This window comes from Borostomias antarcticus (assembly GCF_949987555.1).
Source record: "Borostomias antarcticus genome assembly, chromosome: 10".
NCBI classification, from domain to species: domain Eukaryota; kingdom Metazoa; phylum Chordata; class Actinopteri; order Stomiiformes; family Stomiidae; genus Borostomias; species Borostomias antarcticus.
The window spans coordinates 23279433-23297041 of record NC_140243.1 but is presented as its reverse complement, the minus strand read 5'-3'; the positions used below and the strand labels follow the sequence as shown (position 1 = coordinate 23297041).

The following is a 17609-nucleotide window of genomic DNA, read 5'->3' as shown; positions in this document are numbered from 1 at the left end:
AGACACAAAGCATAGTTTTTTAACGGAGATGTATTTGTTAATGGAAAAATGCATTGAAAATGTACCCCTTTTGTGATAGATTCTGGTACTACAGGGGGACTGACTCACTCACTGACTGACGAAGTATAACTGGCTATCTTAAAGCCCCCCCCCCCCACTGGACAATGAGACCAGTGACAGAAACTGGGCCAGCAGAGGAGATTCAGACTTGAGGAGCTGACAGCACAGATGCAGGGTGTAATAGGACTCATCACATACAGTAAGCCAGGGGTTTCACATGGTTATACAAACCCAGTTAACTGCAAAAGTGTTTGGACACATTTTTATCACTGTATCATCTTCCATTTTGATTGTCCTTGAAATCGAGAGGTTAAAGGATAGATTGACGTTACGTTTGTTGGTGCGTTCATATTTATTATGGGATTAAAGTAATGTTTGTTAGCTTTAATTTGAGGGTATGTTCATCCATACCTGATGTGACATTTAAATGGCAGCCCTTTCTAAAGTCAGTTCTTAAATCAGTCTCAATGTGGGAAATGAAACGGAGTGGAAGTGGAGTCAGCGCTCATTTCCTTTTTAGGGTTCCTTCTCCTCACATAATGTACAATAACGCCCATGAGAAGTTTCAGTTCATTTTCTTTGTGGTCTGCTGCTGTAAAAGACTATCTGGATACCATTTATGAATCATGGCAAGTGCCCTTTTGATCTATCGTATCTTCTTAAGAAAACAGTATCAGGATAGGCAGTTTTATGTGTGTGAAAAACAGATTTTGTTCAGCTACTTATTATTTGATGCAGCATTTTTACGTCTGCCACAGAGGCGTGCAAGTGGGCTTTCACTTCTGTCTGTGTGTGGGTCTGTGTGGATGGCTGGATGGGCATTTAGTTCACACTAAAGCTTGAAAACAAATGTGTGAAATTGTGTGAAATTTCATTTGGAATAACCCCTTGAGATGAGTCATCTCGTTTTCGAGGGGGTCCATACAATACAGTGACAATAGGTAACATTTAACACTCAATGACCACAGTAGTAGGGCTGGGACGATTATGCTTTTCTGCCGATTCGATTTTTTAAGATTTTTTGGGTGCCGATTTGATTGAAATTGCGATTCTTAATCTTACAGTATTGCAATTCGATATTGCCGATTATTGCGATTTTTTGTTTGCTTTTTTAACACCAGACAACTTGAAGTTGGATGGTGGAGGTCTTAACTCTGCGCATTTTCATCTCACATTGTCCGCCATTCTTCCCTTTCACCTTCACCTTCACCAAAGACATTTTTAACACCAGACAACTTGAAGTTGGATGGTGGAGGTCTTAACTCTGCGCATTTTCATCTCACATTGTCCGCCATTCTTCCCTTTCACCTTCACCTTCACCAAAGACATTTTTAACACCAGACAACTTGAAGTTGGATGGTGGAGGTCTTAACTCTGCGCATTTTCATCTCACATTGTCCGCCATTCTTCTCTTTCACCTTCACCTTCACCAAAGACATTTCGTCCTCTGCTGGAGAAAAGCGGTAAGTTTATAAGCGCCTCGGCTTATAAACATGGACTGAAATGAAGCATTTTAATAAGGAAAAAAATCGATTTTTGAATAAAAAAATCGATTTAAAAATCATAAAACAAAAAATCGCGATTCTGATGAGAATCGATTTTTTTCCGCACCCCTACACAGTAGTACATAAGACAATAACTAACAGACAAGAACAGCAAACTTACTAAGGCATACACATAAGAGGTAACCAATTACACACACAAAACAAGAGTTTACTTCAGAACTAAGATGACAACAATTAGAGAGGATCAATTGGTAGTGTTGGTGTCAGTAAGAACAGAAAGCAGAACATATGCATGTGCAGTTGATCTCAAGATATCATGTCAATGCAGTTTTGAACAGGTGAAATGATGATATGGATCTGATATGAACAGGTAGGTTATTCCAGTCTGATGGAGTTTTAAACATGAAACCTTTCTTTGCTATTGATTTCTTAACATTTGGAACAGAAAAAAAAGCTGTGTAGTGTGTCTGAGTTGGTGACTGGAAGAAAATGGGATCATTCATTGTTTTAAATATGGAGGAAAATGAAAGTGAATACATTTAAAAATAAAGTGCAGTGTAACTGTCTTCTTAACGTAAGAGAGGGCCAATTAAGTGTTTCATATATTATGCAATGATGAGTAGTGAAAGGACATGAGAACAAATCGACATATTGTTATAGACTGTGTTGAGAGGTGAAAGAGTAGTAGAAGAAGCAGCCTGATATATAACATCAGAATAATCTAGTAATAATAAAGTATTGGGAGTTGTAGAACCAGTTTTTTTCTGACAGGGAAGGAAAAGCAATGCCTAGATCTATACATGGTCCCTAAACTAAATTTGACTTTCTTGATAATCTGGCTGATGTGATATTTGAAGGTAAGTTCAGGGTCCAGCCATACTCCCAGGTATTTTTTGTGTGTTCGGCTTTAGGCAGCGATGTACCATCTAGACATTTCACATTGTAAGATATGTTACTGACTTTTGTGGTAAGGTTATGGCATGTTCCAAATAATGTAATATGTGATTTTGTTTTGTTCAGTACTAATTTGCTGGCTGCAAGCCAGTTTTGTAAAGTATTGAAATCGGACTGTAGGGATGATTCTATCTGTTGGAGATTGGGTTTGGATGTATAAAGGACTGTGTCATCTGCTTAAAGGTGAATACTGCATTTAGAGCATATTGTAGGCAGTTCATTGATAAATATGGAGAAAAGGAAGGGCCTAAGGTTGAACCCTGTGGCACACCTCGCTGCATAACTAACACGTCTGATTTGTTACCTTGAACGATTACACACTGTTTCCTATTATGTAGATATGCGTTGAACCATAACATAGCATTACGTGAGAGACCGATTGCTTGTAATTTATCTAAAAGCAGATAGTGGTCGACCAGATCAAAGACTTTAGTTAAATCAATGAAAATAGCACCTGTCAGACTGCCATTATTAATTGCAGTAAATATATCAATAGTAAGTTTTAGCAGGGCAGTAGTTGTGGAATGATTGGATCGGAAGCCAGATTGAACAGGAGATTTAAAACTCATTTGTTGATTTAATCGTATCATTTCATAAAGTTTGCTAGTTTACCCTCATGACTGAGAGACATTTAGCCTACCTCATCCAAATGCAATCGTCCTCAAACTCACAGCGGGAGAAAGGGTCACATTAACGCTCCATAACAAGTGAAAATTGGTGGTGATTGGTCAATATTCAAACACTGTCAAAACGAGCTACCCTCGTCCCTCGCGTGTTGTGTTCAAAATAAGTTTCAAATGTACTCTACTTTTTTTCTCCACCCGCCCGTACACCAACACCCCCCCCCCCGTTCCTACGCCTATAGATGCAAACAATTAAATCAAAGAACGTGTGATCGATCTAGACCTAATAATACAGCGAAAACATCCGAGCGGGGTTTTCAGCTGACTGGTTGCCAATATTCAACATGCCAACAAGAACATGTAACATGTCCCCCTCGTCTAGACTTAAGTCTCTTTTCTTTCAAATTACAAAACGATCCATTATGAACGACTGGCTTACATACGAGCACACTCACATCAGCGCAACTCGTCTGGCGAGGCGAGCTGTTAGGCTCGTAGGCATAGTAACCAGACCCCACCACGCACATGTAAATCGTAGGGTACCTGTAGCACGAGTACGCAACCATGGGACCTGATTACGAAGAGAATGGCTGATTATGAACTTTTACTTAAAATATACCCAAATGTTTGAGGGGGCTTAACCGGGGCTAAGCAGATTTGTGACGGGGCTATAGCCCCGCCTAGCCCCGGTGTAGCGCCGTCCCTGTAAGTTAATATATGAGAATGCATCGCTTTTTACGGTAGGCTAGGCCTATGCGTCTTGTGATCACAGATGCAGCATAGAACTTCGATGTTTAATAATTATCTAATGAAATTAATAATTATCTAATTGTCTAGTTGATATATGAATAAAACAATAAGCCGTTTTATTGGCTATGGGCTACTAGTGTAGGCAGTAGGCTATAGCCTACCTTGATGCGCTCTGCTCTTACGCGTGGTTGAGGCGGCAGCTCAAATACATTTTGCACATATCCTCTGCACCTTGGCAGTGCAACTGCCACAGACATTGGTAGACAGTTCTGTTCTTGCTGCCGCTTGTCTTCACCATGCAGGTATTTTTTGGGGGGTATTCTTCTGTGGACACTGCGAGAGGCGCCGCCGGTGGCTGTTTGGACACCATTCACTCGGCGCGCAGCTCTTCAGCCAACTGGAGGATGAAGTCGCGTCTGGGGAGGCTCTGTAGACTATGCGTCTCTCCACCAGTCCCCCGCGAGTCCAAGCTCCCTCAATGAATAATACTTGTTTATAATAGCCTACATAGCGTGAAACTGTGTATATTATAGGCTGTACATAGCATGAAACTGCGCATTCCCTATAGCCGTTCATTGAACGGCTGGTGCCCGATATAGCCTAGGTATAAATTAAAAACATACACAATATTTTTTTATTTTAATGATCATGAATATATTTAACAATATGGGGTGCAACAGAACACCATTTTAGGAAAAGTCATTGACTGGCGGACTTCAATATTTTATTAAAATAGTTATGTGCAAATGAAAACCCACAATCGTCCAATGGACGTCTTTAGCGGTTCTAGTGTTAAATTGTTTAAGTCAAGAAAATGTGCATATATGAAAAGCGAATGAGCACGAACGGCTGGACATAATTTAAATGTAAATACAATAACTTCATGTTTGGCGGGTTGGGTGCATGTGCGGATCTTTAAGAAGATAATTACGTTGTGTGGGTGGCGGGTGGATGATTAGTGCACGCGGATTCTGGTGCGCTCAAACTCCATCCGCGCATCTCTACTAGAGACGCATGGTAGTTGTTCAAAAAAATGCATGTATTTATTTGGCCCAATAATTGAGCATTTCACAGTTGTAGTGATCCCCCAACATTTGTGTTCTCAAAATCTACCCACCACATACATCCTGTAGTTAAAGCAGAACAGCAACTGACTCATTAGCTGCGTTTCCATTACACTTTTTCGCAAAATAAAAGCGATATTTCTAAAGTTTCGACAAAGTACAATTGCGACTTGCAGGTGTTTCCATTGAAAGGTGTTTTGCGCAAGAGCCGTAATTCTCGTAGTCTAGTCTCGCGACGCCACACAATTCACGCAAAGCGCAACCAGGAAGTAAACCATGGATGTATTAAGTAAACAAACCATTGTAATATTTGAACTTTATTTTAGCTTTCCCCTCGGCTCCACTCTTAAACAGCGCACGTTTCTCGTATCATTGCTTTAGGGTCTTCCACTTGCTCCGGAGGCATATCGCGTCATTTTTTAAAGCGAGCAAATCACGTGACCCCTACCTCTTCTTCTTCATATCTAACACTGATGCCTTTGAAACACTACGGACATATTTGTGAATAAATAATCATTATTTTTTAAATCATGTCATATACTTAGCCTACAGTAAAGTACGTATAGGGGTCAATGTTGTAACATAATGTGTGTGTTTATGCTTTGTTCTACATAACAGGAATCTTCATTGGACAAAGTGTCTGGCAAGGTCATAATAAAATACAAGGATTTACCTGCCGATTTCTTGAATGAGAGCAGTGACGACAACGACACAGGTGGCTTTACAGAGCAGGTGTGTAACTTAAATGAAGGTATACGCTTTGAAATGGTGTACCTGCCGGTGCTGTACACCCTGGGGCTGATTCTAGGCCTGCTGGGAAACGGGCTGGTCCTGGGGATTCTGGTCCAGAAGAGGAGGAGAGGAAGCTGGAGTGTGATGAACACCTTCATCCTGCACCTGAGTGTGGCGGACAGCCTGTTGCTGCTCACCCTGCCCTTCTGGGCTGCTGCAGCTGCTCAGGAACAGGGCTGGAGCTTCGGGACGCCCCTCTGCAAGATCGCTGGAGCAATGTTCACGGTAAAGCCTGAGGAAGAGAAGGTGAGTGTCTGCGTGTGTGTGTGTCTGAGTGTCTGCGTGTGTGTGCGTCTGAGTGTCTGCGTGTGTGTGTGTCTGAGTGTCTGCGTGTGTGTGTGTCTATGTTTTTCTCCTACCTTACATGTTGCTTTGTCCTTATTCTTAACTGTAAGCGTGTTAGCACAGCATATCAAGCACTTTTCAACAGATCAGATTAGCATTCAGCACGGATGAGCACAGTCGACAGATCAGGTTCGCGTCCATCAAGGTGTTATACGTAAGAATCTGTTAGCATTCGTATGGCGGTTATGCACTCTTCTGTCCCGACAGGCCCAGGGGCCGCAACCGGGAGGTCGATCATACTCTGCTCTGTACTCTCTCCTGTGAGGCATACGTCAACAGGCCCAGTGATCACAACAGGGAGGTCGATTATACTTGGCTCTGTATATCCCTCTCCCGTGAGGCCTACGAAAGGATCTCTGGAAAAACCCCTACTGACAGGGTCCTGGCCCCTATCAGAGTAACTCAGAAGACTGCCAGGGTCCTGGCCCATATTAGAGTAACTCAGAAGAGCGGCCTCAATGCTGTGGGGATCAATGGGTGTGTACTGAGGGTCAGGTGATCTAAAGGTCCAGTTTGGCTGCTCTGGCTCTTGTTTAATCTCAGCTTGCCCTGGTTCTGGCTGGGCCTCAGTCTTAATTACCTTACTCAATCTCCTTGCTTGTGCCTCTCTGTTCCTTTCCTCCAAGACGACTGACCTCTCCTGCTTAGTCATTTTCCTCCAATCTGATGTGGGAATTCTGACATGAAACTTCTTCTTATCCGCTTTCACTAACCTTTTCTTTCCTTCGTCTGATACCCCTGTCTCCCTACTGGGGGTACTGACCATAGGTTGAATACTAACGGTTGAATCCCAAGCAGGCGAACCTGTGGTTTTGGCTGCCAGGTCGACAAAGGTTATCTCACAGAGTTATTATAGCCTAGCTGTTATTCTACCAGTTGTTCTACCAGTACCTCCCCAACTCCTCTCTTTGTCTTTCTCTCCCTTCTCTCTTTCTCTCCCTCTAGATGAACTTCTACTGTGGGATCTACCTGCTGGGCTGCATCAGTTTGGACCGCTACCTGTCCATCGTCCACGCTACGCAGATGTACACCCGCAAAAAGCCCTGGATGGTTCAGGCCAGCTGCCTGTCTGTCTGGCTATTCTCTTTCCTTCTTTCCATCCCTGACTGGATCTTCTTGGAGGCTCTGCCGGATAGCAGACGGGACAGAGTGGAGTGCGCTCACAACTACCGGGCCTTCTCCCAGTCTGCGACTGACTGGCACCTAGCCTCTCGTCTGCTCTACCACATAGTGGGCTTCCTGGTGCCCTCAGTCGTCCTGCTCTTCTGCTACTCCAGCATCCTGCTGCGGCTGCGGCGCAGCTCCCTGGGTCACCAGAAGCACAGAGTTGTCAGGGTCATCCTGGCCCTGGTGCTGCTCTTCTTCGTCTGCTGGATACCCTACAACATCACCCTCATCATGGACACGTTCAAGTCCAGAAACTCCTGCCAGAGCAGGACCAGCCTGAACACAGCCATCACAGTCACCTCCTCTCTGGGCTACCTCCACAGCAGCCTCAACCCGGTGCTGTATGCCTTTGTGGGGGTGACATTCCGGCGCCATCTGCTGGACATACTGAGGTCACTGGGCTGCAAGCTGAAGACTGAGGTCGGGCTGCAAGCTACAGAATCTGGAGAGCCATGTGGGACTGGAAGTTGTGACCGGAAAACCAAGAGTGTTGCAGTCTTGAATGGTGTAAAAAGCTGAATTGTCGCTTTTTCAAGTTGCATTATTTGCTCTATGAATGAGTTATGATGATGATGTTGGATTAGATTAAGCACATAGCTATTTCATTCATTCTGTAGATGGCATTGCATTTTTATAAAAAATATGTTATCTCATCTGAGTCACATACACCAAAAGGATAATGTATACTATATATATATAATATCAGTATATACTATATTTTTTGTATATCCACCCAGTGGCGGGGATCTGTATCCAACTTTGGGGGGAGAAGAATGATCAGTAAATAAATGATTGAATGTTACTACTGAGTGTTTTTTGTGAATATATGTAGTAACCGTTGTAGAAAAGCAATTGACCACTCGAGGCAGTGGGTTACAGGGGATTTTACCACAGCTACGGGGGTTTTAGGCAACAACGCCCCGTAGCTGTGGTAAAATCCCCTGTAACCCACTTACAGTGGGTTTAACATGTGGGTTACAACAGATGTCTTTTCTCTTGAGTCAGCATGACCTAAAGTTCACCTCTGAAGTGAGTATAGCCTACTGTAGGAGCTGAATTTGTTTGTTTGTGTTTAATGTTTTGTCCAGTGTCGCCCCCTACAGGTGAAGATGCCTGCCACTGATAAATTGGGGTGCACTGCGCATGATGGGAAAAGGCGGGTGTGGCGATACCGTCATTGACCTCAGCCACAGCCCGGAGCCCATTCAGAGAATCTAATTTGTTTGTTTAATTTATTTTTGTAAATAAATCCCAATTTAACTGTAAGCAACAGTTTGGACTTGGATTTCTTTTTGGGATTAGGATGGCTGCGAGTCAGACAAGTACACCTGCCTCCATGGAAATGGAAAAACAATATAGAGTGATTTTTGCCATTACACCTACAGTTGTAACATGATCCTAGGAGGACAGGAGGAAGCTCCTAGGGTCCAGGGGCCAAAGACCTGCTGACACCTTGACCAGTCAGAACATTAGTTGACCGGTTGTGACCATGTTTGTGTTAATGAACATTCCTTGTATGCAAATTTGTTTGTCATGTGATTCCTGGCCTGAAGCCAGATAAAAGCTCGGCACCTCGGATGAGAACGTCAGTATTGCCTAGAGATTTGACCCATGTGTTAGGCTTGCTCAATAAATTGATGATTCGAAGTTTTTGGCCTCCTTGAAGTTATGTTCCACACGAAGATTATGCTTTTGAAATTCACTGCAACACACTCACCCAAATCTGACCCAACAAGACTCACGTTCACGTCCTATAGCAGGTGTATACAGTCCTGTAGCAAGTGCCAGCAGATACGCTCTCGAATGTACTTGAAACTGTCTTTCTGTGTGGTGGTTATTGGCGCCGGGGGTCAGATTTACAGTAGTGGGCTATGTTTTCCCAGAGTGCATTGAAATTCAACAGTAGCATAGCCTACTGTACGTTGTTTAGACAGTAAGAAACTGTTCAGCATACAGTAATACTATTGTGAAAACAATAAAATATACAGTAGTATACTGTGCTTTGCGTGTACAGTAAGACATTGTTGATAATAGAGTAATAATGCTGTAAAAACAACAAAAATAATTTACAGTGTGGAGGAGCCTCTTTGCCCCAAGAAATAGATCCATGTCTTTTATTCTTCCTCATTTATGTCTGCATCTCAACTGTCCCATATTCAATGCATTCACCAAGGAACCCTGGGTATAAAGGATTAATTTAATAAAGTTGAAATTAAAAAGCAAGGCTTTGGTTTTGTGGTGGCTTATTTAAAATTCCAAGGTTGACTGTTAATGCCTACAAAGATGATTGCATTTGAGTGAGGGATCATGGTATGGGCAAACCTCTCAATTTGAACAAGCTATATCTCTATGACAAAATAATTTCAAAAAGAAATTAATGGGGATATTTCTGTTACATATTCTAACAGGATGCTGAGGCACCTATACTCACATAAAAACACCCATACATACTGTAAGTACAGCACGCATTGAAGTAAAACTACATATAGTGTCATCGCTACATGGTGTCACTGGCAGGGCTTAAAAACAAAATTATTTTTCAATCGGTTCGCTCCGAGCAGAACCAGCATATTTAACGTTTCCGTTCTTGTGTTCCGCCACCAACATAGCGTTCCTGAACCGGTTAAGAACTAAAAATAACATTCCGTTCACCGCTCAGGGGTGTTAGCCTATTAAGACTCTATAGGCCTACAGTATTTCTTGTAAGGTATAATCAACTAGTCTAGGGTTGTGGTGGCCTTCAATATTAGCCTTGGTGATGTGTGCTGTAGTGTAGCCTTGTTGATTATCTTACAAGAAATATGCAACATTAGTCCTATTCCCGTATGCCCTTAATCCACACCGTAAACTATGCGCATGTCTATCATAAGTCATCATCATAGCTCCATCATCCTTAAAAAAAAAAGTTCTTGTACTGTTGCTGCATGCTATTTTATTCTGCGCATGTAGGCCTATTGTTATTTCGTTGTATAATGTTTTATGTTATTTATTTATTATGTATTAACTTATGTCTTGCCACCTACCTGTACAGCACTTTGGCTCGACCACAGTCGTTTTTAAATGTGCTCTATAAATAAAATTTGAGTTGAGTTGAGATAGCAAACAAAAATATTATCTTGTGGCGATAGACATTTCAGAGACATCCACCAGACTGCTGCTGCTCGTATGCCTATACGACAGCAAATATAATTTAGTGCAAAACATTTAATAGGCCTATCTCTTGATCACTAGGCCGATAAAAAGCCCTTACCTGACCGGAAGTTATAGCCATTCAACGGAGTGCTTCGTTAGGCCTATCGTGGCCTATTCAGACAGCACTAGGCCTATATGGTATAGGCTACGACTGTATCCACACGCTAATAATCTCTAATAATAGTAATAATATATTTATATATTTACCACTGTCACTGATTTCTTGTTGTTTACCTTCTTCATGCACTCCTGCATCACTGTCCATCAGGCGTTGTATTTCCATGGCACAGATCCTTCCTTGACCTTCTAGCCATGTTCACTTCCTGCTTGACTTCTCCTTTCCTTCAACTGCACACATCGATCTGGGGGACTGTCATCATCATCAGTCCCACTCTGTTCTTGATCCACTTGATGGTAATAGGCGCTATGCCTAAACAGTCACATGGAAGTATGACTGTAGTCCTCTACTCAGCTTTAATGGAGATCAGCTGTCTTTTCTTCTGGCTACAAATTGCCATTTCCGCCTTCAACTTTACTCTCCATGTATCTTCTTTCTATGATTGATCTCCTCGGATGACTCATCCAAACAGGGATAGCCCACAAAATAAGATGGATAAGATAAGATTGTATAACTAATGGTATTGTGGACAACCGCATTTGACCTACTTTATTTCTGTAAATTTTGTGTCAGTAATGCTGCTGTACTACAATATTTACAGCAGATGGCGACAGAGGACAAGTGTAGGCTCAATACATCCATGGCTCTGACCCTCCATGCTCTGACCACGTCTGGATGCTGGAGATCACGTGATTAACCCGGATGTCAACAACTGATTTTGAAGAACAGCTCGAGTTAAATACATCCACGAAACAACCCAGGGAGGCCATGGTGTGTCTTAGAACAGCCAATACGTGACTATAAGTGTACGCTTTTCAACTACATATCTACCTTTTGAACAATAATGAACTTAATCGTGACTACTCTTCGTTTCCAATCAAATTAAACGGGAGGGAAGTTACTGTCGCCTCTAACCTGTAACAACGAGATTCAACATGGGATCTGAGAACACGAGACATGTCAACGTAGTGCTTGTTATGGCCTATGGAAGTCTGGTAAGTGGTGTCTACCATCTCACTACTTGTTTCAAGGCTTAACTAGGTTAACGGTAAACGGCAGAACAAGCGTTGGTCCGGCCCTATTCTGGGTACCCAGCCCATGACGCTATACAGGTTTGTATGTCAGTGTCACACCTCCTTCCCATAGGATAAATGGGGTAAACGGTGTTACGGGACTCTTCTTACCTATTTCCCGACGTCGTGTCTCAAATGTGTATCCACACCCTCCTACAGATGTATGGAACAAAATATATATTGGCGAAGCCAAGTACCCAGAAGCTTTCCAGCCCTATCTCTGGTCCAGGGCGGTCACACACCCTGTCAGTCAGGGACCATACATTTGTCCATTATCTTTTTTTCATTCAATCTGCTTCCAAGTATCTAAAGATAATATAGGAAGTGAAAACGGTTTTCAAACGATGAAAGCCTTTTCTCCGAGGTGGCTTGACTTTCCGACCCGCACCTTTTACTTGTTGCTTTAAAATATATAATATATAGGCTATCTAGCCTGCTTCGCCGTCCCATGATCTCCCATTCTGTTTCTCGATCATGGAAAAGGTGGGGGCGGAAATTCAAGCCACCTTGGAGAAAGGGTGTATCGTTCAAATACCTTCTTCTCTTCTGTAAGTAACGAAAATATATGGTGACTAAAGACGGAGTGAAAAAAACGAATGAAATGTGGACCCTGACAGGGTGTTAGTGAGAGACCAAAGGTAGTTCAGCCCGTGGGTGGCATTAGGCTGTATATGTCTACCTTGGGATTGAGCTATTGTGTTCTTATGTTTGTTGACAAGATAGCTAGCCTATCCTGTTTAATTCTCTTTGCCCCCAGATATTTGTGTTGCTGTTCATCTTTGTGAAAAGGCAGATCATGCGCTTTGCAATGAAGTCTCGCAGAGGACCACATGTGCCCCTTGGCCACAATGCTCCAAAGGTACATACACACTCTACGTTTGTCTAGAGCAGAGGTGTATAGAGCATGTGTTGACTTCTCTGCTATGTTCTATGTTGTAGGAGCTGAAACAGAAGATAGACTCACACCTCTCCAAGGTCCAGGAGATCCGCTTTGAGCCACGCCTGTTGTCTGCAGAGGATGACCGCCTACAGCACAGTGGTCAGAGACACAAGCAAAAACACACACACAGCCAAGGATCAAACCTTAGTTACCTCAGAATAGAATTTGTACAGTCTGATTGAAGTACCCAACTTATGGTTAGGGTTTAGGGATAGGGTTCAGTTTAGGCGGTCCCCACAAAGAGGAAAGCCAAAGCTGTGTGTGTGTGTGTGTGTGTGTGATGGGTTTGCAGGTACCTATGATTACCTCTACAGGATGAGAGCTCTAGATGCCATCAGGGACTGCGGTAAGTTCTCTCCAGTTCTCCACCAGTGTCAATGTGAACCTAACACCGCCCCCTACTGAGTTATAATGACTCCTGCAGTTGTTCTCTCTTCTTCTGTTGCTAGATATTCCATTCTGTAAGCTTGGAGGAAATCCCACAGCTGTGACGGGGAGAAGATTCCGCACCTGGCTTCAAGAACTCCGGAACTCCAATTCCCTGTTGCGAAACAGCAAGAGTTCTCTTGTAGATACCTTGCTGGAAGGCTATGATAGCGCTCGCCACGGGACAGGGGTCAGTGTGTGTGTGTGTGTGTGTTGTAACATTTAAGGCAGAGAGGTGAATGGAGAACAGGATGGAGGTCGTGTCCAAATTGTAGGTCTGCACAACAGCGCATTTATTTTCAACAGGCCAACTTAGGCAAAAGTCGAGACAACAAAAACAAGTCAGCCGAGCTGACTCGGTGGCTCCGTCTCCTCGGCCGGGCAGGGTATGGTCCTGGACGGCCAAATTGAGTCTGTCAATTTGAGTGACTGTCGGTATGCTCCTCTCCCTGGGCTTTTGTGCCCAGTAAATTGGCTGCAGCCGGTGTCCCCGCGGGGCTGGTCGTCTACTACCTGTCCATGCTGTCTGTGGTGCTGAAGTTGGCTCCGGGCGCGTTCGCACCGCGGCCCGGGGCCTCTGTGGCAGACTCGTGCCGCCCGGCAGGCAGGAGGATGCCACAGTGTGTGTAAAAGTAATTAGGAGAGGACATGGATCCAGTGTATAACCCCTATTTTCTGCGTTTTCAGGCCTTTGGAGAAACAGAGTTTGTAAAATACCAGGAAGCTCTGAATGAGCTGACCTCAGTGTGAGTTTACTACACTTACCAGTACACTTCCCTGTACATCCTGTTTCCAAGTGTTCTTCTGCCATTTATTCTCCCACATTCACCACAAAAAATTTTAAATGTACGTTCATTAATATTAACTTTCTCTGGCAGTGTGAAGACCCAGTCCTGCTCGGCCACCGTGAATCAGCACCACCAGACGGCAGCCAAAGACCTGACCAGCTCCTCAGAGCCTCCCCCCTGCTCCTCCCCATCCCAGGTAACCTACCTGCCGTCAGTGGGGCAACGCAGCAAGCGACCCAAACACTTCCTGGAACTCAAGAACTTTAAGGACAACTACAACACCCTGGAGAGCACCTTCTGAGAAACTACAACCAAGACACCCATGTGAGGGTAGAGAGAGGGTCGCCCCCCCCCCCCCCCAGGGACAGAAGTGCCTATGGACTGGTGGATTGAGGTCTGTGGCTCTGTGTCAGTATTGCAGCAGCAACGAGTAGTGCTGCCCTTAGACTCAAGCAACACTGGCCATCATTAACATGTATTTTATTAATTATTCCGTGTCCTTGATTTAGATGCTATTAGACCTTAACCAGTATAAATGAAACAGAATATGGTGGGGAAATACAGTAGATGATTATGCACAGAGTATATAAGTCTGGGTCTGACCAAAACCAGATCACACAGATGCGACTATGCAATACCAGGAGACAATCGGTGTGTGACCCATCATGTCTGTAGATGTTTCTCAAAATGTGCTTAAGTCCCTGCCACTGATGAACTAATTTTACACTAGACCAGTATTGCTGTTGTGTTATATATGTATCAGCCATGTCTGTAACCATGCCTGGTGCCTTGGTAGTGTTAAAACAGCTTTTTTGCACAGTGGGACTGCTCTAGTCAAATCATGATACTTTGTAGCTTTAGTTGGAGTGATTCCATTCTCATCTCAGTCAGAAGCCATAATGTATCAAGATTTTTTTTAAATAAATATTTGTTTTTAAAGAAAGAATGAATTCTAACAAGTGTTTTTTCCTAAATAAATACTCACCAATATCATGTAAATGAACTCATCTCTGTGTTGTGATGTGTGTGAGAGGAACCCTATGTGTAAAGTCTTTAGTTTGGTCAGTTCTCCTCCACGGCTACAGTAGTAGTAGCAGTAGTAGTAGTAGTAGTAGAGATCTCTACGTAGCCCAGTCAGTATTGATGAAGCTTTAAAACTGGTGCTGATCATATACTAGGATTATGTATATACCTATAATATGTATTATTTATATATAAAGCATCAGCAATGTTATGTACAGTATTAGAGGGTATATTAGTCAACCAATAAAGGACAGATGCTGAGTAACAATATGAAAATATGACTTTATTTGGCATTACAGAATTCAACATTTATGTTTAAATGGTAAATGGACTGCACTTATATAGCGCTTTTCCACGTTAGCGGCACTCAGAGCTTTACAATGGCCTCTCATTCACCCATTCACACACCAATGGCGGTAGCTGGCATGCAAGGTACTAACCTGCTCATTGGGAACAATTTGGGGTTAGGTGTCTTGCTCAAGGACACTTCGACATGTGGGCAGTCGGAGCTGGGATTCGAACCACTGACCCTTCGATCACTGAACGACCCGCTCTACCAACTGAGCTACAACCGCCCCATAATTGTGGATTGTGGATATACAAAAATATAGTATATATGAATAAAGTAGAGTATACAGTGCTGTATGATATATTGGTACATGTGAATCAGAAGATAAAATAAAAATATATTAGATAAAATATTTATTAAATATTAGATAAAATATTTCTTATAAAAATGTAATGCAGAAAGAACGAAATGGGTAATTGCCTAATCCAAGCCAACAACATCATCATAACTCATATACCAAAGAAGGCAACTCAGAAATCCAGCTTTTTACACCATTTAAGACTACAACACTCCTGATTTTCCAATCACAACCTCCAGTCTCACATGGCTTTTTTAGCTGAGTTTATCTTAGAAAGGGAGTTAGAATGCGCCAAAGCAAGCAACGTCATATTAATATTTTACTGATGGGGTGGATACAGTATGAACATATGAGCAACAGTTCACCAAGCACTATCTACTGCAGCAGTGTACAAGCAAATAAGTAATACAGCAAAGCAGAAACATTATTTTGCAGTATTTACAGTACATGCATACATACTGTACATGCGGACAGATAGACACATTAAGCCTCAGTGAATGTTGGTCTATTTAATATATCCATCTATTTGTCTGTATGTGACTGTGTGCCTGTAGACCCTTCCAATGGACACAATGGAACTTTTGGTTACTAAGGCAATGACTTCTTGGACGAAGTAAACTGTGCTGTAAACTGGTATTATTGTTTTGAATATTAACATTCCATGCAAAGGTCGATATGTCTGTATGTCTGTCTCCTCATCTCTCTACCTGCCTCCTTTTCTCCGTCCCTCTCTCAGATGGTGATGGTGTTGGACGTGTCTCCAGATTCTGACCACACTGAGCTCTTCCTGCTCCCTGTAGCTTGCAGCCCGACCCCAGTCTTCAGCTTGCAGCCCAGTGACCTCAGTATGTCCAGCAGATGGCGTCGGAACGTCACCCCCACAAAGGCATACAGCACCGGGTTGAGGCTGCTGTGGAGGTAGCCCAGAGAGGAGGTGACTGTGATGGCTGTGTTCAGGCTGGTCCTGGTCTGGCAGGAGTTTCTGGACTTGAACGTGTCCATGATGAGGGTGATGTTGTAGGGTATCCAGCAGAGGAAGAAGAGCAGCACCAGGGCCAGGATGACCCTGACAGCTCTGTGCTTCTGGTGACCCAGGGAGCTGCGCCACAGCCGCAGCAGGATGCTGGAGTAGCAGAAGACCAGGACGGCCGAGGGCACCAGGAAGCCCACTATGTGGTAGAGCAGGCGAGAGGCCAGAAACCAGTTAGTCATAGAGAAGGCCAGGAAGTTGTGAGCGCACTCCACTCTGCCCCGTCTGTTGTCCCTCACAGCCTCCAGGGTGATCCAGTCAGGGATGGAAAGAAGGAGAGAGAACAGCCAGACAGACAGGCAGCTGGCCTGAACCATCCAGGGCTTTCTGCGGGAGTACATCTGCGTAGCGTGGACGATGGACAGGTAGCGGTCCAGACTGATGCAGCCCAGCAGGTAGATCCCACAGTAGAAGTTCATCTGGAGGGAGAGAAAGAGAGGAGTTGGGGAGGTACTGGTAGAACAACTGGTAGAATAACAGCTAGGCTATAATAACTGTGTGAGATAACCTTCTCTTCCTCAGGCTTTACCGTGAACATTGCTCCAACGATCTTGCAGAGGGGTGTCCCGAAGCTCCAGCCCTGTTCCTGAGCAGCTGCAACAGCCCAGAAGGGCAGGGTGAGCAGCAACAGGCTGTCCGCCACACTCAGGTGCAGGATGAAGGTGTCCGTCACACTCCAGCTTCCTCTCCTCCCCTTGTGGACAAGAATCCCCAGGACCAGCCCATTTCCCAGCAGGCCTAGAATCAGCCCCAGGGTGTACAGCACCGGCAGGTACACCGCTTCGAAGTGTGTACCTTCATTTAAGTTACACACCTGCCCTATAGAGTCATCTGTGTTGTATTCACCAGTGTAGTTGTAGTCAAGATCGGACCAATCCATCTCATCCATGTATATAGTTAACTTGTCACCATAGGCCATTGAAGATTCCTGTCATGTAGAACAAAGCATAAACACACATATGGCAACATTGGCTTTTGAATGTTACAGTATTGTCTCCTATAAGTACTTTTCTGTATGTATATCTTGACATGATATTAAAAATAATTATTTATTTAACAATATGTCTGTAGTGTTTCAGTGGCCTCAGTCCCTGTTATATATGACTTATTGT

At 43.6% G+C, this 17609-nt stretch overlaps 3 protein-coding genes across 5 annotated transcripts; 2 read left to right on the top strand and 1 right to left on the bottom strand.

The window, feature by feature from the left end:
• Positions 1-5721: 5721 nt before the first annotated feature.
• On the top strand, positions 5722-8383 carry LOC311314294 (C-X-C chemokine receptor type 3-like; the record flags this gene model as incomplete). The annotated part of the gene is made up of 3 exons (XM_084444634.1): positions 5722-5973; positions 7039-7714; positions 8364-8383. 3 exons carry the CDS (start codon positions 5722-5724, stop codon positions 8381-8383), a joined length of 948 nt encoding a protein of 315 aa, XP_084300760.1.
• Positions 8384-11275: 2892 nt separating this feature from the next.
• Positions 11276-14678, top strand: LOC311313833 (protein C1orf43-like). 3 transcript variants are annotated; one of them, XM_084444043.1, is made up of 7 exons: positions 11276-11565; positions 12401-12502; positions 12583-12682; positions 12876-12929; positions 13033-13199; positions 13697-13755; positions 13888-14678. In XM_084444043.1, the coding sequence occupies exons 1-7, from the start codon at positions 11506-11508 to the stop codon at positions 14096-14098; spliced, it is 753 nt and encodes a 250-aa protein (XP_084300169.1). In that variant the 5' UTR covers positions 11276-11505; the 3' UTR covers positions 14099-14678. The 3 variants fall into 3 exon arrangements, with proteins under 3 accessions (XP_084300169.1, XP_084300170.1, XP_084300171.1); XM_084444044.1 differs by having other exon boundaries at positions 11283-11341; XM_084444045.1 differs by having other exon boundaries at positions 11309-11376.
• A 1521-nt stretch (positions 14679-16199) lies between these two features.
• LOC311314293 (C-X-C chemokine receptor type 3-like) lies at positions 16200-17386 on the bottom strand (the record flags this gene model as incomplete). Its single annotated transcript, XM_084444633.1, has 2 exons — positions 16200-16916; positions 17027-17386. 2 exons carry the CDS (start codon positions 17384-17386, stop codon positions 16200-16202), a joined length of 1077 nt encoding a protein of 358 aa, XP_084300759.1.
• Positions 17387-17609: the final 223 nt, after the last annotated feature.

Excerpts from the sequence above, each read along its gene's own strand:
- LOC311313833 (XM_084444043.1), top strand. The coding sequence starts at position 11,506 with ATGGGATCTGAGAACACGAGACATGTCAACGTAGTGCTTGTTATGGCC. Across the intron at positions 11,566-12,400 it reads TTATGGCCTATGGAAGTCTG|ATATTTGTGTTGCTGTTCAT; the intron begins GTAAGTGGTGTC and ends CTTTGCCCCCAG. Across the intron at positions 12,930-13,032 it reads AGATGCCATCAGGGACTGCG|ATATTCCATTCTGTAAGCTT; the intron begins GTAAGTTCTCTC and ends TTCTGTTGCTAG.